This window comes from Rhipicephalus microplus, chromosome 2 (assembly GCF_043290135.1).
Source record: "Rhipicephalus microplus isolate Deutch F79 chromosome 2, USDA_Rmic, whole genome shotgun sequence".
NCBI lineage: Eukaryota > Metazoa > Arthropoda > Arachnida > Ixodida > Ixodidae > Rhipicephalus > Rhipicephalus microplus.
The window spans coordinates 131284714-131309218 of NC_134701.1; the positions used below are offsets into that span (position 1 = coordinate 131284714).

At 49.4% G+C, this 24505-nt stretch overlaps 1 protein-coding gene and 3 pseudogenes across 1 annotated transcript; all 4 read right to left on the reverse strand.

Moving 5' to 3' along the window:
* Window positions 1-246: 246 nt before the first annotated feature.
* On the reverse strand, window positions 247-10167 carry LOC119169755 (uncharacterized; annotated as a pseudogene).
* A 686-nt stretch (window positions 10168-10853) lies between these two features.
* On the reverse strand, window positions 10854-14098 carry LOC142796364 (uncharacterized; annotated as a pseudogene).
* Window positions 14099-16533: 2435 nt separating this feature from the next.
* On the reverse strand, window positions 16534-18883 carry LOC142791477 (uncharacterized; annotated as a pseudogene).
* Window positions 18884-19283: 400 nt separating this feature from the next.
* LOC142796362 (uncharacterized) lies at window positions 19284-21562 on the reverse strand. Its single transcript, XM_075886804.1, has one exon. The coding sequence runs from the start codon at window positions 21060-21062 to the stop codon at window positions 19284-19286; it is 1779 nt and encodes a 592-aa protein (XP_075742919.1). The 5' UTR covers window positions 21063-21562.
* Window positions 21563-24505: the final 2943 nt, after the last annotated feature.

Sequence of the window (24505 nt, forward strand, 5' to 3'; positions counted from 1 at the left end):
AAGGCATTGGAGGGTCTATTTTGCATTTCAGTAAATGGACCAGAAGATTTGTGTCAAAACAAGACTGCATGTTTTATTATATAAATTGCTTTTAAAAACAAACCAACAATGAAATGAAACCATTGAACGAGGATTCATGTGAAGTTTTTCACATACGATATTCTCATAAAAAGTAAAATAAAGCAAACATGACATTACCTGTAAAATCTTTTCTACACTTAGTTGACTTATTTTCAGTATATGTAATTTAACACACACGAAATGGGTTAGATATGATCTATTTAAATCTTCAAATGATTCTTCTACATAACAGCTCAAGTGCCAAAAGAAAGGCAATGTTCACAGCAAAAGGAAAAATGTGACAATACTTTAAAAAATTGTGGAGATAAAGCTTTTAGCATTTTTAAAATGATCTTGTAGAAGGTGTTGAAACTGGGAGCTCAAACGATTTGGCTTTATAAACACAAAGGACAAATCATCAGTCATGTGCGAGAGATTACGCCTGGAGTGTCTTCAGTTTCCGTTTAGCTGCTTTGGCTTCAGGCAGCTTGTTGTTTTCTCGTTTGCAAAGGTTGTTTAACAAAGTGTCGGCTGCTGCACTAAGTATGTACCCCATCACTACATGTGGCGTATGGCCATTGTCACAAACATCAGTCTTCATTCCACTCAAGGAAGAGTGTTTTCATTGAAACAAGCAGTTCTTTCTGCTTTTCACAGGCATAAAATTTGGCTGCGTGTTTTTCACATGTCAGTTTCTCGAGAACAATATTCATGATCAGTACGGCGTTCACAACGACGGCTTAGAGAAACTTAAGTCCACCTCTTGGGATACTCGTTATGACCTCGTCTGCCTCAATTGTAAGAGTCTTACTCTCAACAACTAGATTCTCTTCACAGAATGCACATTTAAGCTTCTTGAGTGCAGCATGTGCGCAATAACCAGCGACATAAGTTGCAGCTGGAAGTGTGTGCTGCTTTGCAGCAACGTCCTCTTCTCCAACTACAATCTGGAATTGCTTTGAAGCATCACGAAATTCATCAGTGGAGGCACATAAAGGAATCTCGTCACTCTCTGGCAGCTCGAGGACCTTCTGCAGCCTCAATTTGTTCTCCGCTTCATACATCTGCCGTATGGAGATATGGTACTGTGCGCCACTTAACTGTCGGTACCTGCCAAACCTGTCTTCAAGGCAGCCCGACTGGAATTTCCCCAATAAGACGTACCTAAATCCAAGCTTTTCAAGGCAGTAGCTTGTCACCTGAACAAGAGCAAGAGACGTGTGATGCAATGCATTGTGCGTCTCATGACTGAAATGACCAGTGTCATGCTTGAGGCTTTTCCAGTAGTCGAGCCAAATGACTATTTTGTTCAAAAACTCAACTTGGGGGCAACAAACTGCTTTTATGGGCTCTTGTAAGTCATCTCGAAGGTGCCTCCCTTTATCTGGCGTTTTAACATTCACTATGCGCCACCACATTACGACAGTGCTGATAAAATCGGCCGTGCTTTTGGCGTGCTGTAGTTCTGCTGCTTGTGCACTGTTGAGAGCTGTGATTGTGAAACTGTTGAACACCTTGAGAACAAGTTTCATGTTTTGTCGCTCTAAGTTCGAAGGTTTCAGTGCCTTCAAAGACAATGTTGGAGCAAGTCGTACAAGCTCATTTCTTTCTCTCTCATGGAGCTCTAGCAGCGTGTTGAATGAAGCTGTTAGCACGCACGGCTTGTCAGGTAGTCCATTGATGTCTGGAAAAAACATACATTTGTCACAGTTACGCTGGTTAAGCCAATTGTTTCGTATGCATTTTAAAACATGGGCAGAATCTAAAATAAAAAACAGTGGTCTTGATTGGTCTGATGGATGCTTGTAGACCGTATCAACCTTCCGTGGCTCTGAAAAAAATGACATTGCCTTCCCATTGATGAAGTTGTCTGAAACAACCGCGATTACTCGAAAGCCTGTTGCCTCCAACCCATTAATGAGCTCACGAAGAAATTGATGCAGCTGTATTGCATCCATTTTCGCCACTGGAAGGATGTGAACTACGTCTTTGCTTGACGACAGGAGGCTTTGGATCATAAACACATATGCAATTTTTGCTGCGTTTTGACTGTTTGTAGCCATTCCTACTAGACCACCACCTTTGTAGTCAATGTAGGGCTACAGATGAATTTCGTCCATGACAAGCGTCACAGTTTTTTCGTGGTCATCCATTCCTACGGCTAGCCTTTTTGCATACGACAGAAATAAAGCATCTTGTTGCTCAAAGCATGGGTTCACACGGTACGACCCACAAACACGTCTAATTGTGTTGGGATGTGGAAGTTTCAACTTTGATGTGGACCTAATAAATCTGTACGCATGTGGAGATATTGTGAACACAAGGCTAGCAAATACCTGCAAGTCCACAGGGTATCTCGAAGTTCTGCTCAGTAAAATGCCGACTTGCTGTTTTACGAACTTGACAACTTCTACTTGCCACTCATGTGGGAAACTTTGTGACGCTAGTTCATCCAGTGTTTCCTTTGTCTTCTTCATGACAATCTGCAAGTGTTCTTCGCTGTCGGAGAAGTTTCCTGCCAAACTTTGCAAGCAAAAGTTTCCTGCCAAACTTTGCACAGCAATAAGGACCTTGTCGATTTCCCGCAGATCACACAAATAAACAGGAAGCACGGGGGTCCCAAGCTTGTTAAGCTGCACGTCACCAACGAACACTTTCACAATCAAATCAGCTGACACTGTCACAAAAAAACGCACAGTTGGAGCTTCTTGAGAATCGAAGTTTAGGAAGAGGACTTTGTCGTGAGTAACAAGTTTTGTCCAGAAGGTGTTTGTCTGGAAACTTGTCAGAGCGCTGAGCAAGTCTTCAAAAGTACTGATGTTATTCTTTTTCTTCTCTTCTTTGTGAGCTTCAGCGGACTGCCTTATTGCCATCTGTAGCGATTCTCCCTCTAGACAAAGCCGCTTCTCTTCAGGACCTTCCCGGACAACAGTAGTAGGACGAGAAAGATACGAAGGGCAGTTTGGAAATAGGCTCGGGATAGCACCAGGCTTGAGTCGTCTCAGCTGGGGAGGAACTTCAAGTACTCGTCCGGTTTTCTCATCTTGATAGGTCGACGTGGTCACAAAATCACTTGTATGAAAGTGGTTCTCACACACCTGAAAAAAAAAAAGAAAAATGAAACAGAGCTTATAGCACAAAAATCAAGCAAGAAAAAGTTAGTGGACATTCGTCAACTACATATCAGAAAATGTGGCTGTATTATTAGGCATTATCATGCCTTGTTAGGCGGCCCAACAGGCGAGCGCTGTTTATTAAATCTCTCATAGGATTCGATCAAGCGCTGCAGTCCATTTAGAGCGACTCAGGCCATCAGCTAGGCGTGAGATTGCGAGGAAAGTACCTGTTTGTCAAGACTGGTCGCGCGAAAACAAAAATTAGGCAAACAGCACGATTACTAATACTGCGTGTCTCATGTCCTTCGTAATATATGCTGGAAGTGCCCCGAAGGCATAGCTCACAAATAATGAAAATTGAAAGGTTTTTAGTTGCATAGCTGAGTGAGTTTACACATGCGTAGGCACCTGCGACAAGTGAAAGAACGCACTTATCACAATGTACTTTGTGGGCGCAAAATCTTTGCGAGGGATCGCTCGCGTCCATGCGGTTCTTTGGTCGGCGTCCATCGGAAACCGATAAACGCGCGCTTTAGGTCCATGAGCATAGTTAGAGTTGCACCCCGGTGCACAGCAGCATCCAGGCATATTGCGTAGTTTACCCAACCATGCTCACACAGCACAAGAGAAAGAAAAAACAGCGTGAGCGGTAACAAAATGCAACTAGCCTACAACCACAACAGCCAGCAGAGCTACAGTGCACTAGAGGGCTTTTAGGTAGTGTGCTCAGGAAAGGTTGTCGGCTGACGCGTTATGCGTCGACGCCGCGAGGCGGCGCCACGGCTGCATCGGCAGTACGCGTTGGCGGCGGCCGACCTCAGGCGGCTATGCGAACCGTGGCGAATTTGCGCAGCAATTACTATTCAACTGATTTTCGTTAAGAATGGCTCTTCCCGGTTATGGCTCTTCCCGGAATGGCTCTTCCCGGTTGGGAGAAAAAAACTCCGACCAGCTACCGCTAAGCAATTAACTATTAGACCCCGCAAACAAAAGTTAGCTGTTGGGGCGACTACAAGCTGAGATGGCGCAAAAGAAAGCAAGGTCCTCGTAACCAATGCGAACTTTTTATTTCACAGGTAAAGCAATACACTCATGAGCAACAACTGATCTTCCTGTGCAGTTTCTTCTTCCTACGATCTGCTCGTGACTGATTCAGTCCTCTCACATAAAAATGAAGTCTTGTCTGAACATAAAACTTGGTTAGTTTAGTTGTGAGGTCATCTTCATGCTGCGAGCAGCCGATACTGTCTCCAAACTGCGACTTCACTAGTGACATCACATCAAGAGTGCTCTCACTGCACAGCTTCTCTTGACTGAAATGCACAGTGAAGATATCTTCTAGCTGCTTCACTGCCTCAAACACTGCTTGTGAGGGGTACACCAATCCTCCCTTGTCACACATTACCGTAAACTGGCATGCTTCGTCTTTGTTGTTGACAGAGCTGTTCAAAAGACTACCTCTGCACTCCTCGCAATTGCTACGGTAAAGGAACTTGCGAGCGACATACCCTGCCATATAATGTACGAGTCGGCTGTCACTCCTTTGTTCAATGCACGCTTTGTGATCAACAGGAACCCTGTGGAGTAGGCGTTCAGCTGAAGCCAAGTACTTTTACTTGGAAGGTAAATAATGTTGTGTTTGCAAAGGTGCTCATAGAGTTCCGCACTCTTCATCTTCATGAGAATACACTCTAAAATCCAGTCTTTGGAGTAGACATTTCCCTTGGAGCTCCTTTTTCTTCGCAGCTGAAAAACACTGCATGACGCACTGTTGCTGTTTTGGTGGCAAAGTTTCAATCTGAGCATGAAGTACGTCTTCTGCTTTCGAGGCGTTTACCTCCTGCATTCTGCGGAGCTCGTCCTTGAGGTTAGCTGATCGAGACGACAGCTTCCTGATCTTTTGCCTGGGTGAACGGAGCTTCTGAGAAGTGCTTACGACATGCCTGCTGACTGACCTCTTGAGCCTTGACTGCCTCGTCAAAAGGGCCTTTCTGAGGTATTTGCAAGAGATGCATGCTTGACCTGAAAAACACAGTGTTAAGGCGTGTATTAGCCGGCAACGAGCGAGAATATGCAATAACGATAGTCACAGCAAAGCACGGGCTCTCAGCGCGAGCGGCGTCCTTGTTGGGTAGCCCCACTAGAAGGTACTCAAGAGTTCGACCCATTTCATAGTTCGGAGGCTTCGCTACAATTACCCCGGGGTCGAAGAGGGAGCCGCCTGGCGACCTAACAGCTTGTTATTATTAGCGGGTCATAATAAGCCTTCAGGCGCTCCACGTTGACGATGTCTCGCCCACGGCGGCGCATGTCCGAAGATTGTTCAATGGGTTCGATCAGATAGTTGACGGGTGAGGTGCGCTCGATGACACGGTAGGGGCCTTCATATTTGGGACGTAGTTTGGAAGAGAGGCCAGCGGCAGAGGTCGGGATCGAGAGCCATACAAGCGCACCAGGAAGGAACATGGGCTCAGAAGTGGTGGAGCCATCACGGATACTCTTCTGCCGCTCTTGATCTTGCGTCGTAAAAGTCTTCGCAAGCTCGTGACACTCTTCAGCAAGCCTGGCGGTTTCGGAAAGAGGTGTACACTCAGATGGATCTGGCGTGTACGGGAGTATCGTGTCGATGGTGTGTGACGGGTGCCTTCCGTACAGCAAAAAAGAAAGGTGAAAAACCAGTCGTGCTCTGAAGGGTGGTGTTGTAGGCGTAGGTGACGAAGGGCAGTATGGTATCCCAATTCGTGTGGTTGGTGGCGACGTACATCGACAGCATGTCGCCGAGGGTGCGGTTAAAGCATTCGGTGAGACCATTCGTATGCCGGTAGTTAGCAGTAGTTTTGCGGTGGACAGTATGGCACTCAGTGAGAATGGCTTCGACGACTTCCGACAAGAAGACACGGCCTCGATCGCTGAGAAGCTCTTGGGGTGGTCCGTGGCGCAGTATAAATCGATGCAGCAGGAAGGACGCAACATCGCGCGCAGCAGCCGCAGGGAGAGCGGCGGTTTCGGCGTATCGCGTTAAATGGTCAACGGCAACGATGGCCCAGCGGTTACCAGCCGACGTCAGAGGAAGTGGTCCATACAAATCGATACCTACGCACCCAAAGGGACGGTCAGGGAAAGGTAACGGTTGTAGACTGGCGTGCGACATGTGGGCTGACGGTTTACGGCGTTGGCAAGTGAGGCAAGAGCGAACAACTGCTGCACATAGCGGTACATCCCGCGCCAGAAGTAGCGTTGTCGAATGCGATGGTGCCCCGCCGTGGTGGTCTAGTGGCTAAGGTACTTGGCACCTCCGTGTGCACCTCCGTTGGGGCTGTAGGGTCGTAGTGGCGTAGAATGGGAGGCGACGTCAACAAATGGCGGAGCTTCGCGAACGCGTCGTCGCACTCGGATGACCACGAATTGAAGGGCCCGTTGCTTCCAAGGAGCTTCGTCAGCGGTGATATGATCATGGCGAAATTTCGTATGAAGCGTCGAAAGTATGAGCACAGGCCCACAAAACTACGCAGTTCTTTGACAGATGCAGGTTTGGGGAATTCGGCCACGGCCTGAAGCTTGGCAGGATCAGGAAGAATGCCGTCTTTGGACACGACGTACCCCAGTATGGTGAGTTGCCGTGCTGCAAAGCGGCACTTTTTCAGATTTAGTTGTAAGCCGGCATCGCTCACACGTGCGAAAACTTCTTTCAGACGTTGGAGATGCGTGGAGAAATCCGGAGCAAAGACAATGACATCGTCGAGGTAACACAAGCACGTGTACCAATTCAAGTTGCGCAGAACGGTGTCCATCATGCGCTCAAAGGTCGGAGGTGCATTACATAGACCAAACGGCATGACGTTAAACTCGTACAAGCCGTCTGGCGTGACGAAGGCGGTCTTTGGTCGAGCGTCGTCAGCCATGGGTACTTGCCAGTACCCCGAGTGCAGATCGAGAGAAGAAAAAAAATCGGCTCCATGAAGGCTGTCAATCGCGTCATCGATGTGTGGCAGTGGATAAACATCCTTGCAAGTGATCTTATTGAGCCGTCTGTAGTCCACACAGAACGGCACAGAACCGTCTTTCTTCGCAACAAGAACAACAGGAGACGCCCATGGACTGTCGGAGGGCCGAATAACGTCGCGTCGGAGCATATCGTCAACCTGATCATTAATTACTCGACGTTCAGCAGGCGACACGCGATATGGACGTTGCCGTAAAGGTGGATGGGCACCAGTGTCGATGCGATGCGTAACAACGGACGTGCGACCGAGAGAACTTCGCCCGACATCGAAAGAAGAACGATATTCTTGTAACAGGTCCAGAAGTTGGGAACGCTGTACGGCTGTAAGGTTGTCAGCGATGGAGGGGCCAAATACATCAGCAGACGACGAATCAGAAGTGGAAACAGCATTGATGGTACACGACCTGGGAGCGCGCGTGTCATCGGGTACGTCCAGGACTTGTGCGTCGTCGACAGGTTCCACTCTGCCGAGACATTCCCCTCGAAGCAAGGTAACAGCGTGCAGGAACGGGTTGGTTACAAAAATAGCAGTGTTGCCCTGGTTGACCTGCACGGTCGCGAAAGGTACTAGCAACCCTTTCCTGCTGCAAGCGCGGTCAGATGGCGAAACAAGTCCAATGGTGTCGGAGAGACCAGCGCAGTAGACAGACACAGCCGTCGTCGAGTTTGGAGGCACTGTTGTATCGTCTCTCGTTAGAATCTTGCTCAGTGTCGGGGGACTGTCTTCTGGCGTCAAATGCGAGAAGGGTGAGAGCTCAATTTCGGCGGCGGCACAATGGATGACGGCGTCATGGCGGGAGAGAAAGTCCCATCCCAGGATGACGTCATGAGAGCATGCCTGAATGACGATGAACTGGGCGACATACAGAACGTCCTGGATGACAACGCGAGCTGTGCACCCTGCTGTAGGATGAATCCGGTGCAAACTCGCAGTACGGAGGGATAACCCAGAAAGTGGCGTCGTCACTTTTCGAAGTAAGCGGCAGAGTTTTTCGTCCATAACTGATACGGCAGCTCCAGTGTCAATAAGAGCCGATGCACAAACACCGTCCACAAGCACGTCAATGACATTCGAGGGGCTGCTCTGAGGGCTTTCACATTGCGATAGCGTCGCAGTCCTTGCCTCAGGGACTGCGACGACTAGTTTTCCCGCTCATGAGCTGCCGCACTTGGCCGCATGGGAGACAGGGAACGGCGTCGTGGAGACGGTGATCTTCGAGATGGACCTGGGCGAGATCGAGGTGGCATAGACGGCGGTTCTTCGCGATAAGGACGGCTGAGTTGGCCAGCAACAGGTGAAGAAATCGGAGCCGGCTGTACGCGATGGCAATAACGGGCCACGTGACCGGCGTAACCGCAGGCAAAGCAGATGGGCCGGTTGTCGGGTGTGCGCCATCTGTTCACCGGGGTAGGTCTCACCCATGTCGCAAGGGCTGATGGACGGAACGGTGGCTGCATGGTAGACTGAAGCTGAGGCTGAGGGGTTACGTCAACATACGTAGCGGGCATACCCGCTGCAACAGACGGAGGTCGTGCAGCAGCTTCAGCGTAGGTCAGAGGGGCGGGTGCTTGAACGACTTGGGGTGACCTGGCGACCACTTGCGCGTAACTCAGGGACGCAGGAGCCGGAGGCTGTTGGGGGTGGTAAGCAGGCATTACCTCCGCTATTTCCTGTTCAATTGCTCGGCGGATGGGAGGGAGAAGGGTAGTAGCCGATTGTTGAACAGCAGGTTGGTGGGAAAAGGGCAGGAGGGAGAACTGACGCGCGATTTCCTCACGGATAAAGGACTTCAGTTCTGCCATCAGCGCCACTTGGTCACAACTGGCCTCCAAGCCAGCAAGCGTTGCAGCTCGTGATGGGGAGCGTCGGGTCATCGAACGCTGCCGGCGGAGCTCCTCGTAGCTCTGGCACAGTGTGATGACCTCAGCCACCGTGCCGGGGTTTTTGGCGAGCAGCATCGTGAAGGCATCATCGTCGATGCCTTTCATGATGTTTCGGATCTTGTCAGACTTGGACATGGTGTGATTGGATTTGTCACATAGGTCCAGGACATCTTCAATATAGCTGGTGAATGACTAACCAGCCTCCTGAGCACGTTCACGCAAGCGCTGCTCGGCTTGCAGCTTGCGAACAGCAGGGCGGCCGAAGACGTTGACGATTGCGATCTTGAAATCGGACCAGGTGGCAAAATCGGACGCGTGGTTGTTGTACCACAAACTGGCGACACCGGCAAGGTAAAACACCAAGTTTGTCAGCTTGCCGTCCTCGTCCCATTTGTTGGGGACGCTCACGCGGTCGTAAATGGCGAGCCAGTCCTCCACGTCAGTGCCATCAGCGCCAGTGAAGATGGGTGGATCGCGGATTCTGGGGACACCGGGACAAGGGGGTGGCATTGGAGGAGGCGTTTGCTGAGAAGCGTCTTGGTACATAGTAGATGGCAGGGTACGTGATCGTAGCTCCAAAGGCATAGACAGGGATCGCAGCACTCTCCACCAAATTGTTAAATCGTTTATTAGCCGGCAACGAGCGAGAATATGCAATGGCGACAGTCACAGCAAAGCACGGGCTCTCAGCGCGAGCGGCGTCCTTGTTGGGTAGCCCCACTTGAAGGTACTCAAGAGTTCGACCCATTTCATAGTTCGGAGGCTTCGCTACAACAATAACAAAATGAGACATTGCTGACGTAGTGTACACTCATCTAGATTAACATATTTGATGCTAAAAGCTTAAGCAATTAATCAATAATTCACAGAACCAATTAGCGACAATGAATCATACCCTCGATGGCCCTTTTCCTACGCAGCGCTTGCTGAAATAGGTGCCTTCGTGGGTAGTCACTTGCTCCTGCAGTCCTCTTGTCAGGTCACACTTTTGCATGCTCTTTGTTGACAAGGCACCTTTGCACGCAGCGTACGAGTCAACGTTTCGTAGAACATCCTCGGCTTCTCCAGGTCCAGCGACGTGTCCCTTTTCTACCATTCGACCCCAGAGGTAGGCAGTGTAGGCGACGCCGGGCTGGTTATCCTCACCGTCGTGTGAAAAGATAACTACTCTCTCTAATGCAATTTTATTTCCATCCATTTTCAGCTTGCAGTAGAGAGGAAATGTGCGATCAGCCACACGATGGCAACTCCAATATATGGAGGGCACATTAAGGGCGAGTAGATATTCGGGAGCGGATGATGCCCTGCAAACAGTGGGCACAGGTTCTGACATTACACCAGTCGAGCAGACACTACTTGAATCTAAATTGCCGGCTTCTTCATGGGTGCAAATTCTGGATCTCTTCGTGGCGACTGGGGAAGGGGCGTCATTGTTCGACCTTTTCTTAGGTGGTCGCGGCTGCGTTGCTTTTTTTGACAAATACTCCGGAGCGTTTGGCAATACCGTGGGTACCGCGTCAGGGGCGAGCTCCGGTTTCCCACGCGGGATCAGCACTTCTTCTTCATTCACAACGTGCACGTAGTCTGTGATAATACACGACTGCTCAAAATGAAGCTCACACACAGCACATGTTTCGTCCAGGCTCTTGTCTTGCCGGTGCAAGTTGCGCTCCCACAGTATTCGCTTCTCTTGGTCTTTTGGCACAGAAAACAGGGACGGCTGCCGACCTTTCATTCACTTGTACCCTGTATGGCACCCCGGGGCAAAGCAGTGGCGTTGCCGTTTCCGCTTCGCCATTTCTGCTCAAACTTCAAAAAACCAAACGACACCCATGCACACCGAGAGCTGTTTACGCGCCGAGGAAGCCGCTGCCACCGCTGCCGCCGTTCCGCGGCTAGCCGCTACTGCCAGCCCACGCGACTGCAGCGCCGCCGCTTGCATTCGAGACTTTCTACATTCGCCGCTTCGTTGCTATGCATGGCGCGCGCGGCTCCTGAACACACTACCCAAAGCACCCCTCTAGTGCACTGTAGCAGAGCGAGCGAGCACGTAAGATCAATGTGGCCAGACGCACTGTCATGCGCTGCCAACTTCGCTCGGCTGTGCACAAAAATGTTTAAAACGTGAATAAATTAAGTAAATAATTACATCATTTGAAAGATAGAATATTACTAAGCTTTTTTTGCTAGACAGTAGGTAATAATTTTCTACAGTTTGCCTACTGAAAACTTGTTTCGAAGCAAAAAAGATTGTCTGTCTATTTGGCAAACAGAATCCGCAAGCCATTCCGACCTCAGCCAGTCGAGCAGTGCCTTCTCACAGATCTCACAGCAGTGACATCACGCTGACGAGACGGAGGCTTGCCGAGGCCTTGAAAAAAAAATCTAGGTGGTGTTGGTTGGGGGCGGTGTCGACAGCGACGAGGTTGCGGCGATGATTAACCCGCGCCCTATGTGTGGCTGGGAAACTGGCGAGGAAAGCAGCGATTGCGTCCCTTGATGCAGCCAGAAAGTGTAATTTACGGCCGAGCGGTCTAAAAATTATCGTCCGGCCGATGGGGTCAACTGTGTGCTCTGGTGGTGTTTGCCTAAGAGGGGCGTTGATCTCCGCTACCACCTGAGAGGAAACCGGGCATGGTGCTGTTTCCTGCTTTTTTTGTCGATTTCCCCTTGACTTTGGCAGGGAGGGGTGGATCGGCGCGCCGAGTGTTACGTTGCCGGGCGCCTCTGTGGTGGGAAGAGGAGGAAGGCTTGTAGAGCCAACACCTTCTAGACTAGCTAAGGCCTCTCCACTCTTCGGTGACGTCACCACACCACGATGGGCGCGGAGGACGCGTTTTCAGAAAGACGCATTGCTTGCGCCACTCGTTCGGGTACTTATGGCGCGTTGCAAGCTCTCCATTTGTTCTCGTTTTTGTACCGTGGCTTACATATATATATATATATATATATATATTGTAGAATCAACAGTCTTTTAGAAGCGTATGCGTCTTTTCTATTTGTTTTACGGCAACTAAAGCCAGACTCTTCATAATCTATATATATTTACTTCACTCAACAATACACAAATGAACTATGTTGGGTGTAACAAAAATGTTTATTAAAATATATAAATGGTCAAGTGCACGTGACGTTTTACAGACAAGTGAAAGTACCGAACCGTCAAGGTTTTAAGGTGTTCAGCTTCCGCTTTTTGGCCACTTTCTTTTGGACTAGTTGATCGTTTTTAAGTTTACATTAGTTTTTCAGCAGAATGTTGGTTGCAGCACTAAGTAGGTGTTGTACCACTAATCCTGGGCTGTGACCGCTATGACATTCCTCCAAATGGCTGCCCTCCATCAAGAGGTTGCACGTCAGTGAAAAAAAGACTTGCTTTTGATTGGGGAGTGCATGAAAGACAGTAGAATACTTGTGACTTCGTAGTTTGTCCAACACTATTTCGGCGATCATAACAGCATTCACCACTGCAGGTTAGGGAAACTTAAGTCCTCCACGACTCATGCTCTCTATTACTTCTGCGTTTTCCAATACGATGTCCTCTTCTTCCACTAAGTTTGTTCTGCACGCAGTGCATGACAGCTTCTTGAGTGCCGCATGGGCACAATAGCCTGCGACGTATGTTATGGCAGGAAGATTAGGGGCCTTCATTTCAATGTCCTTAGCATTTGCTTCAATTTTGAATTTCTGCAAAATGGCCTCATCAAATTTGATTGGAGGCGTTTCCGCATCCATCTCTGGCAACTTCAGGGCACTGTGTAGACGAAGCTTGCGTTCGGATTCATATATCTGCCTAATGGAGACATGGTATTGAGACCCGGAAAGTTGTCGATACTTGCCAAATCTTTCCTCCAAACAGTCTGTCTGGAACTTGCCCAGGAGTACATAGTCAAATTCAAGGTCTTCGAGGCAATATGCGACAAGCTTGATCAATGTCTCTGTAGTGAGTCGAAAAGCACTGTGGGTCTCCCGTGTGAGAATTTCGTTATCGAACTTCAATTGCTCCCACACGTCAAGCCACTGCATGATGCTTCGAAGAAATTCCACTTGTGGGCACAATGTTTGCGTGATGGGAGTCTGCAGCACATTGTGAAGCCGTCGTCCTTTGTTGGGAGACCTAACATTAATAATCTTCCACCATGTTTCTACAATCATTATGAACTCTGCAGTTCCAGGTGCGTGTTGCAAGTCATAGCGCTGGTCATATGTTTCTAAAGCAGCTGTCGTGGATGGATTAAACACTTTCAGGGCAAGTTTAACATTCTGCCTCTCCATGCTGAAAGGATTGAGAGCTTTTATTGAGAGCATTAGGGCAGCCTTCACAAGTTGATCTTGTTCCTTTGAGTGAAGATCCCGGAGGGTCTTGAAAGATGCTGTGAGAATTTTCGGGCTGCCATGCAGATCCAGAAGAAAAGGAAAAAACATGCATGTGCCACTGTTCTTTTGATTAATTCAATTGTTACGAACACATTTTAACAGGTGAGCGGGATCAACAACAAAAAAAAAGGACGTGTCGGATCTGATGGGTGGGGGTAGGAGCTGCTGGCTTTTGATGAATTTCCAAAAAGAGACATTGTTCTGCGATTTATAGAATTGTTATCTGTGATAACAGCAATGATGTGAAGACCAACTTTTTCAAGCTCACTTATGATGCTCCGGAGGACAGTGTGAAGCTGTTCAGCGATGATTTTATCAACTGGCAAAATATGAACAACACTTTTTTGAGTTGAAAGAAGGCTTTGCATCATAATTACATGTGCTGTCTTGGCTGCATTAGAAGTGTTACTGGCAACGCCGACGATTATGCCACCTTTGTAATCTAAATACGGTTGTATATGGATTTCATCCATCATGAGTACCACAGTTTTTTCATGATCCTTCATTGCAGTCACGAGTTTCTTCGCATACAGCAAGAATGAAACATCCTGTTGTTCAACTGCCGGATTCACAACATGAGAATTGCATACACGTCTGATTGTTGACTCATGTGGCAGTTTGAGACCTCCGTAGTTCCTCAAGTATCTATAGCTTGCAGAGCCTGCCTGGGTGGAGGAGGACACTCCAGCTCTTTGCACAGACGACGCGCTGCTGCTCCTCTCCGAGCGAGGGAGGCGGAAGAGGCCTCCTTGCCCAGTATGTTGCTCCTCGGCTACGTCACTCGGAGTGGCCGAAGGGACGGCAGGGAAACTGGTTCTGTTGAGAGAGAGGGCTTGCTCCTGGGCAAGGGAAACACACGGAGCGGCTGGCGCGCGGCCTGCCTCTACAGAGGCTAGAACGCTTTTCTAGTGTCCGGAGCGGCGGAGCATTTGTGTAACATTTCTCGATCCTGTGGGTAGGTGGCGCTGCCGCTCGCTGGCACGCATTCAGCGCGGGCGCTTGCGCGCGCTGTCCTGCCGTTCTACACCTTGGTAAATGAGCGTTGTTTCCTTCATTTCACTCTTGGCGGGCTCTTTGGCCTTTTCATCAACGCGAATTTAGCTCAAAAGACTGCTGGCTTCGGCTGAAAAGTACGCGAATCCGCATACTTTTGCTGAATCCGCGTACGTTGCTTGCTGAATCCGTTGGCCGCGATTGAAGCTCTGTTGGCCGCAATTGAAGTTCTCGATCTTGCTGCGCGAAATAGGTATCCTGCCTTGTACCTACGCTTTTTTATAGTGTCTCAAAATGAAATTGCCCTCGGCGTTGCCGCGGCAATTACGCAAGCGCCCACATTGTCGACAACCTAAGTAAACAGCTTAAAGTGAAACTGGGCAAAACGTTACGGCGCCTGGTCTGCAAACTGCGTACCATTAGTCCCCCACGTTTTTGCTGAAGACAGCACATTAACAGCGTCAAAGTAATATTGAAAGAACACAGTAGGTCAGAAATCAGCACAAGCAACATCTTTACGGTTTATTGTATAACTTTTCACAACACGAAACTGAAACACTGAACTTGACTCGACACTCACTGGCACCGCCTCATCTTCACAAGCTTTTGCTTTTGTCTCTGCAAATTTCTAGATTTGTTGGAGGCTTTGGCAAGAAATTGCAGCCTCGTGAGAGCATAGAATTTGGTGATGTTTGCTGTCACTTCCCGGCCGTGAACTTGGCAGCCAACCATCTTGAGTTCATTGCCTTGGATAAAGCTAAGAAAACAGGTCATGCTCTCAGCATGCAGCTGGTTGTGGCTGAAAAAAATAGTAAGTGCGTTCTCAAGTTCTGTCACAAGGCGTTCAAGTGGTTTCGATGGGTAAAGCAAGCAACCATGATCAAATGCTTGAGTTAGTGAAGCGTTACTATTCAACGTGGCCTGAACAGGAAGAATGCATAGTGATAATGCACACTCGAGACACGATATTTTCTTCATGGTCTTGGGTACAACGTAACTAGCTCCATAATAAATTAATCGGCTGTCACTCTTCTTTTCTACAAAGTCCTTGTGATGAAGCAAGGAGCTGTGCTTCTCCATCATATCTGCGGCATCTGCTAAATTTCCTTCATCTAAAAGCCTGTCCACGAGAGTTGTCATTTTACCAGCTTCTTGCGTACATGCGTCAGACGGCTCCAAGAGTGCACTGATCAGCTCAGGCTGAGAATTTCCACCCTTGGGTGGTCTTGCTAAGCTATAGAAGCTGAGGTTATTAATAATGATCAAGAACTGTCCTGGAGTCAGATGATCATTACATCCAAATGACTGACGAACAATCCCAAAGACGTTCTCTACTTTGTCCTGACTGAGGTTCGCAGTAAGCAAGTACTTATATTGAAGCTTGGAAGTGGCATAATCCAAAAGAGACAGCGTACTTTTAAGTGTTACACGAAGTCCCAAGGCAGTCCCTGCACTCAGAAAACCACCACCGTGCTTTGCTGCATGCTCCTCCCATTCGCATAAAAAAATAATGAACTCTTCCAAGAATTCTGCACTTTTTGAGTCTGATCGAAGACCTCTGAGTGGTGTTCGCGACGACATGATAAAAATCAACTTCTCCATAAGCCTTACAAAGTGCTCTGTAGGCTCGACTATACGGAACTTTTCCTGCAGATCACTCTTGTAGAAAAAGAGTCCTTTCAGGACCTCCTCGCTGAACAGCTGGTATGCCAGGTTTACGCGCATTTTTTCAAAAGCATTTGGCTCGACATGTGCTTGTGTTATATGTGGCATCACTTTCAGTGTGATGGCTTCTCTGTCATTTTTCCAAGCCTCCTTGATAGGACTGACATGGACGTGGCCTTGTGGGATCTGTAATCCTTTGGAAACAAAGGCGTTTCGCACGCACTTAACAAGGTGTGGAAAGTCAGAAATCATGTGTAGGTGTCTTGCAGAATCAACAGGATGGGGAGCCTTGCATATGATTTCCACTGATGACGCTGCAATCAGTAAGAAAATTATTTAAGCTAATGCAGACAAGAAAAACATTGTTTTACAAAGATGTACAGAATGAGGCAACTTAGCCTTTATACCAAGCAGCTTCCAAAGACTTCTGTTGTTCCATGACGCACCGTCCCTTGTAAAATAATCAACACGAAGACCTGATTTTTTGGCAAGTATTGTCGCTTCAAAAAGTAATTTTAAAAGTGGAGGGGCCTTCACGTTGCCTTTAGAAGAAAACACGCCAAGTATTTGGGTTCATCCGCCTGTAAAGACGAAGCAATTATTGCAGTGTTTTGGACAAAGCAAGGCTCTTTGTTTCACATATGCGAAATCAAAAAGTGGACAGAAACCAAATTCTTGTTCTTTGTAAGCCACACGTGGCGTTAATGGAGTAATGGAGTTAATGGAGTATAATTAACAGAAACCACCCACCTTGGAAAGGCTGAAACATTATGATGAATCCCTGGTCGCTCAGAGAAGTCTTGTCTTCTGGTTCAGTGAAGTTACCAAGGTCTACAAAGCCACTCAATTCTCCACACGCTTTCACTGCAATATTCTCGGATAGTTTCAGTTCATCAAAAACAAGGCCTCCCATGGAGACTGAACTCATCCATATCCTTTGTTTTTTTTTGCTCCAGGGCTGAAAACACCTTGGGGTTGAAACCGAATGTGCTTTTAAATCCCTGCAAGTGCTTGTCCAAACAAGTCTTGCTTGGTAGTGCCATGATTTCATGCTTCCTTATATGTTCATATAGGTGTGGGCTCTTCATCCGCATTAGGATGCATTCCAGAACCCACAGCTTGTCGTAAGCAATGCCACGGCTCGACTTTTTTGACGCGGCTTTAAAACAAGTTCGTACAGCCAACTGCTGTTTTGGCGGCAGTCTGCAAATTTTTTGCTCGAAAGCCGTATCGGTCACAGACTGATTCACAAGCCACAGTTTTTCTACCGTTTCTTGGGCTTTTGCGAGCTTTCTCCTGGTTAGCAACAGCTGAACAGATTGCCTGGCAGCTCGTTGCCGGAATTTCGGTTTGGGATTCTGCTTCTGTCTGTGCATCTGATTTGATATAAGCTTCCTGGTGTACTTGCGACGCAAACACTGTTTCCCTTCTCCTGTTGTAACCGAGCATGCATGCGAGTAGTACGATTCACCAAACTTCGTGCACTGACCGGTCTTGATGGGCTCAATACCACACCCGGGGCACAGAAACACCGCGTCAGCTTTCTTTAACGCCGCGAGCGCATCACTTTCAGTGGCCACGAAAAATTCATCAACCTTGGCGTTGCGGCAGTATATTCGGCACAACAATGTTTCAGCCTGTTCCTGCGTCGTTTCCGAGCACCCTGCGAATGTGACGTGCTTGTGAACGAGCACATCTCTGCATTTTTCCCCACGAATGTGCCATCCGAAACAAAGCTCCCAGGCTCATTAGTCAGCACAATTTTGGTGCAAAAAGCTGACGGCGGTGAAATATTGCTGAACAGGTGAGCAGAAGTCTCCGACGCTGATTGTACATCAACACTCTCGGTGAGTTCACTGTTGGGCATGCCTTCATCTAAAGCCATGCGCTTCGGTGGTGGGGCATAGTGGTTAGCGAGGTCTCTCTCGTTCCTTCTTTTTGGAACATGCTTTGTGAATTACAAAGGTGCATCTTGGAATGTGGTCGGCACAGCGTCATCAGTCAGCGCTGGCCGTTCGCGTTCAAGCTCTACAACCTCTCCATTAATGACATGTTTGAATGTTCTCTGTATGTAGCGTTCATCAAAATGACGGGAACACACCACACATGTATTGTCAAGTACCTTGTCATCTTGTTTGATGTTTCTCGACCATTCCTCTAGACGAACAGGATCTGTGGGAGCTCGAAACAATGACACTTTTACCTCTGATGTCTTGTATCCACCCTTGCAGAGTGGCACAAAGCACGTGCTACCCTTACGGGCAGGCACGGTCACACATCCGACGAGAAAGGTGAACGCCGACAATATATGATGTTTGCAGCTCCTTCACAAGTCAACACAGCATCAGGATGAAGTAGTTTGAAACCGCGCAAGCACAGCACACGCACAAATATACCGCATACACCTCGCTACCGCGCTTGACAGGCCTGGCCGCGCACAAACTTGCCAGCGTGCCAGCGGGCTGCAGAGCCATCTGGCGGACAGATCCGAACACACGTCACTGCGCCCGCGGAGGGCGCCGTCCGCTCACGACACTAGAAAAAAGTTCCAGCCTATCTACTGCCTCGCTTGCTTGGCTGTGGTCAGTGCCTTCTCTATAACTTTCAGTGCCTGCCGGAAGGGGAGGAGAACAATAGGCGGCGGCCGTCGAAGCGAGTGCAGCTGCCCACCACCAGGTGCCGCCACGTAAACATGGGTCTCTCGTGTTGTCGGTCGCAGCTCGCGCATCACCTGCGCAGATGCGGTTGCTAGTGCCGTTTCTCGGATTCTGGTTGCCCGGGTGCTCATAACGACCGGTAAAGCCACAAAAAGGCTTCCTCGACTGGTAAGCTCTCGAACCCGCTCGCGACAGCGTCTCAATCAACCAGACAAGGACAAGACTTGGCAAAACCAGGGGTTGCTATAGCGTCCCACAACGAAATAAGTTTATTCCAGATATCTCGTGAAATCGCAGTGAACCGAAAAAGAAGTGCGTTCTTCGGCCTGGGGTGCACCCTATAGTTCCCCAGTAGTTATGCAAGTTCGTCGAACATTAAAACATTTGGCGACAAAAAATAAAACCTTAAGGGAACAACACTGCCCAGTCATGGATACACTGGCTTGGAATTCAAACATTTGTTGACAAAAGAAAATTATATATTGCTTGAGCAAACAACCTATTATATATTGCTTGAGCAAACAACCTATCTCAAAGCCTTGCATACTTCCTCGAAAGTGGCTTCTTTGCGAAATATTTACAGGCATCCTGCTTGTCAGTCACACTGAATGCATAATTTGAAAGAAGTGGCCTGAGGAAGTGAACTGATATAAGGTTCATGAGTCGTGCCCTGTGGTCACAGCTTCCGTCACTCTGGCATTTGAGGAACCTCGATGCACATAGGGCTGGAACGGTGCACTTTGTCAAGCTACTGAGTGGCTTTTGCGAAGTAGGATTGTCTCTAAGCGCACTGTCTGCAAATGCTCGCAAAGTGTCCAAAATAAAAAGAAGCTGGTCTGATGCATACAGCAAACCACCCCAGTCCTGGTTGCGTGTCAGCTGTAGGATTGGCTGGTTGGTTACTGGCTTCGTACACAGAGAGACACAGTTTTCGCAGTTCCTTTTTTCGCTGACTACACGGGCAATGTATCCCCCTACATACACAGTGGCCGATATTTGAAGACTTGGGAGGTACTGAGGCAACAACGAGGTGGTTAATCTTTGCAGCACAACAACTGCCTTCTTCAGTGAAGGCGGTGTGTGGACGTCTGTGTTCGCAGATGAGGAAACCAGCGCAGACGAAGTACAGACGGGCTGTGAACTTGAAGCACTGCCAGGTAGGGGCGCAGATGTCGCACTCTCAGTATGAGCGACATTTGATGTTACATTGGCTGCTGCGATTCCAGTCTTCAGGATCTTTTCTAAACCCGAAAGTGCTGCGCGAACATCTAACATGGCATTAGTGCCCGATGACATTCGCAAGGTTCCAAACAATGACTCTATTGGGTCGCTATTGAACCTGCGGGTAAGAACAAAAAAGAAGTTCTCCTCTGTGAGCAAGTATCTTGTACATGCCACAGTAGAGTAGCTGGTGACAAGAACGGCCTCATATGTTTCCTTCGTGAGAAATTCCTGTGGATGGTTGCTCCTTTTCTTTAGCCCCTCCAAATACATTGAAAAGGTGACCTCAAGCCACTCTAGTCGGGAATCTTGAATGTCATCATAGTGTCGAGCGTCAGCGAAATTTTGAACCAAGTGTTGCATGGTACTACTCGTGTCGTGGAGTACAAACCAACGGTAAAAGTTCCTCATGAAGGTTATAGTTGGGCCTGCATAAGCAAATGATTTTGAGCATGTATGCCCAGCTTGCCCCTTCAGATGCTTTAAAGCGGCAGTCACACATGGCGACAGAAGCTGAACAGCTCTGCCAACATTCATCTTCTCTATATTATTAGGGAGTACATGTTTCCGGCTGAGATACCTTACAGGTTTTACAGTCAAACCTTTCTGCAGCTTGTACAAATCCTTGATGTAAGATGAAGAAATCTCACGCTCTGGACCAATATCATGTGACAACAGCTGCGACCGAACATTCTTTAACACATGACACGGGTCAAAACTCATGAACAGCTGCCTATCAGGATCACATGGGTGCTCAGTCCTGTAGGTGACCAAACCATTTCCAAGAAGCTTCATGGCATTCACGCTGACCTTGTGATTATCGGTCACCAGCCGCACAATTTTAAACCCACAAGCTTCCACTTTCTTCATCACAAAGATAATCATCTTGTAAAGTTCATCTCCAGTGAGTCCCTTCGTGAAGTAATACGCCATTGGAATCCGGAATGGCGTAGTTAATCCGCTGATTACAAAACAAAGAAGAGAATTGGCTAAAACAGGACTGGTGTCCTTTTGTCCCAGTTCAGTGTCCACTTGTCCGACGAAGCAATCCCTTTGCTTGTGATACTGCAACTTTTCTTTTATCCGCATTTCATCGATTATTAATGAGCAAACCCTTGATTTTTATCAGCATTTCATCGACAATTAATGAGCAAACCCTTGACTGTGGCATTTCCAAATCCCTGGCTTCTGCAGCTAGCCTTGTTTCCACCAATTTGCTGAAGCCTGTCTCACCACTGGTGGTTTCTATGTAATTAGACAGTGTTATTCTACTTGGAAGTTTTAAAAGGGCCTCGCCTCGCATGTGCTCATAGGCTTTAGTAGACAAATGTCGAAGGACCACACACCTACGAGTTGTCTCTTCAGACCATGTTGGCCTTTTCCTCCTGAAGTTGGTGATTTGATCAAGAAGAAAGAGTGCTGCTGATGGATAATTTGATCAAGAAGAAAGAGTGCTGCTGGCTGTTGTTTCACGGCTCTTTCTTTGATATAGGAGATATCTGCTACCATGGAATCTTGCTGTAGTGTCTCAAGCTCCAATTTGTATTTGTCAACTGTCCTTTGCAGTATTGACACTTGGTTTCTGAGGTCCCTTTCTTTTCTTTTCTATTTGGCTTTCTCCGTGGCCAAGCTCGCCACCGCTTGTCTACTGTCCACCTGAACACCTCGGTCACATGCTGGAGGAGTCTCGGGGGGAAAGTTACTGCGTTGGTTGGTATCGCTGAAAGCATCGGTGATATCCATGGGCTCTGGTTCTTCAAGTTTGTGGTTTTGTGGTGTCGGTACTGCAGGTGGCAACACCACAGATGCAGCAGCACTCGTCGCATGATAACTTTTCTGTTTCAAAGGAACACAAGCTCGCTTTACGATGCTTGCTCTGCTTTGCTCGACGCTTGATTTTGGTTGCAAGTGCGCAGGGTAATCTTCAAAAACTGAAGGAATAACACCTTTTTTCAAAAACCGTCGTCGTTTTCCTTCTACAAAGTCCTCGGCGTGAAAATGATGGCTGCATACCTTCGTGTAGCAGGACGTTGAATTTGGCGACCAGTTGTCACGTTGAATAATGGCCAGCCACTTTTCTCGTACGTCGGCGGCAGAAGGAATCTCGTGAAAAGACAGTCCCGGCGTTTTCTTTTTCTCGTAAGACTTACACAGCGGTACGCAGCAGTACGACATCTTCAGTCGCGCTACACGCGCGGCCGAAGCACAGGATTAAAAAAAAAGAAAGAAACGTGAATCAATATACGACAGCATGCAACTTGAAGAACGCAACACCACGTGCAGCACAGCGAAGGGAGTACCGCCTACGACCTTCTCGGTGCCACCAAACCAGCGAGCCAACCATGTTTACACAGCGCCACTACCCATCAGCGGCGAGCGGGGGAAACACTAGCGCCGACGGCCGTGAGAGGGCCTTCTTTCAGGCACTGAAAGTTATAGAGAAGGCACTGGCACCACGTGGCGAGTGTCGGAGGAGGTGGGCGTGGCCCGACAAGTAAACAAACACGGACACGTGGATGCGGGCCGCGCTAGAGGCGTGCTATGAGAGCAGCGTCGCCGAAAAACTTGAGTAGGGCCTCGAAGGCCCGCATGAGCCTCGAGCGGTGGGCCTGGGGAAATCGGAGGTGGTCGAGGCTCACGTGTGGCAGTCCCAGACCACCGTAGGCGTCGAAGAGCCGCCGGCGTTGTTCAGTGTAGCCGGGACACTGAAGCAGGATGTGCTCGGTGGTCTCCTCTGCCTGGCATTCGGCACACGAAGGGCTCCCGCTGTTGGTGAAGTGAAACCGCCTCGCAGCGGTGCGGGAACAGTCAGTGCGAAGCCGACGCAGGAAGGCCCGGGCACGCCTGCTGATGCCGGTCCTCGGCAGTGGTCGCGGGGGGTTTCCTGTAGCCACACGTGAGTCCGGGTGTAAAGCGCGCACATGGCGCGCAATACGAAGGTGCACAACATCGCTCGCGTGATTGAACAATGAAATTGGTGTGCTGGGGTGGCTCGCCTCCTTGGCGAGCGCGTCCGCTGTCTCGTTTCCGAGTAGTCCAACATGAGACGGCACCCACTGGAACACAATATCACAACCATTCCGCACGATCACTGCGAACTTCCGCGCGAGCCGTTGCGCAACGGGGGCGCCGCGCTCTCTGCGGGCAAGTGTGAGGAGGGCGGCACGAGAGTCGCACACCACTGCTGCCGACTGGGGATGGAAGTCAACGAGTTGATTTGCCGCGAGATCAATTGCGGCAAGTTCAGCAGCAGTGGAGGAGGCACTTATGGGAAGCCAGCACTTCTCGCGGAGGCCGAGGGATGGGGCGAAATAAGCGGCTGCTGCCGAACCGTCCGCTGTGACTGAGCCGTCAGTGTACATTAGAACTCGGCCGGCGAGCCGCTCCTCTATCATCGCGACAGTCTCCTGGTGGAGGGCAGACTGGGGTGTGTGCTTTTTCAATCTGATGCCGGGGATGGTGGTCTTGATCTCGAGGCCGGGATCCTGGTGCGGCGGAATCGGCAGCAAGCCGCAGTAAGGCGGGTCAGGCACGAGGGCAGCGTACTCCAAAGCGCGCTGACCCATGCCCGAGTGGGGACGATCAAGGAGTCGTCCAGCCAGGTGTCGTCCCTCGGACGTGAGGTAAATGCGGTGAATGTGGCGCAACGCACTGCCTCTCGCCCGAAGTGAGAGGGACGTCTCGCCAGCCTCCGCCAGGGTGGGGCCGATCGGCGACGAGCGCGGCAAGTCATACAGGCAGCGTACGACGCCACGGTGGAGGGTGTCCAGCGCGTCTTATTGCGCGGGTCGTAGCGCGACGAGCGGGACGGCATAGAGGACTCTGGCCGACGCTACCGCATTGAAGAAACGCAGCGCGATGTCCGGCGAGCAGCCCCTGCCACTGGCGAGAATGCAGGAGGCCATGCCACCAGTCCTACGTGTCTCGCTGCGAATGGACGCCAGCGCGGGCCTCCAGCTAAGCCGGTGGTCGATTGTAAGACCAAGATAGCGCATTTTGCGCTTCCACGGCAGCCGGTGGCCGCGAAAGACGAGTTGCGGACCGACGAAGCATCTCGTGCGCTTCGGGTGGACGTGCATGGCCTCCGTCTTGGCGGCTGAGAGCTGGAGACTGATGCCTGTGATGAAACTGTCCACTGCATCAATGGCAGCTTGGAGTCCCTCGCGGACTTGTTGACCATGAAGGGTAGGGCCACTGGAGAAGAGCGCGATGTTGTCAGCGTAAACAGCAGCACGCACCTCGTAAGCAGTGTCTCGCGGGATGTGGTCGATGAGGCGTGCGAGAGCTGCATTGAAGAGAAAAGGGCTCAACACAATGCTCTGCGGCACACCCGCTGACACCACTCGAGGACCGCTGAGTTTGCTGGCGACGCGCACACGAAAAGACCGGCCACTGAGGAAAGCCTCGAGGTATTGCAGCATGTCCCCGCACACACGCATCTCACGAAGGGCGTCGAGGATGGTGTTGTGTGGAAGCGAGTCAAACGCACTCTTGACGTTGAAAAGCACGAGGTATCCCGCCTCCCCGCGGTG

What these genes read in the sequence shown, in the direction of transcription:
- LOC142796362 (XM_075886804.1), bottom strand. Translation starts at nt 21,062, where the DNA reads ATGCGGATAAAAGAAAAGTTGCAGTATCACAAGCAAAGGGATTGCTTC.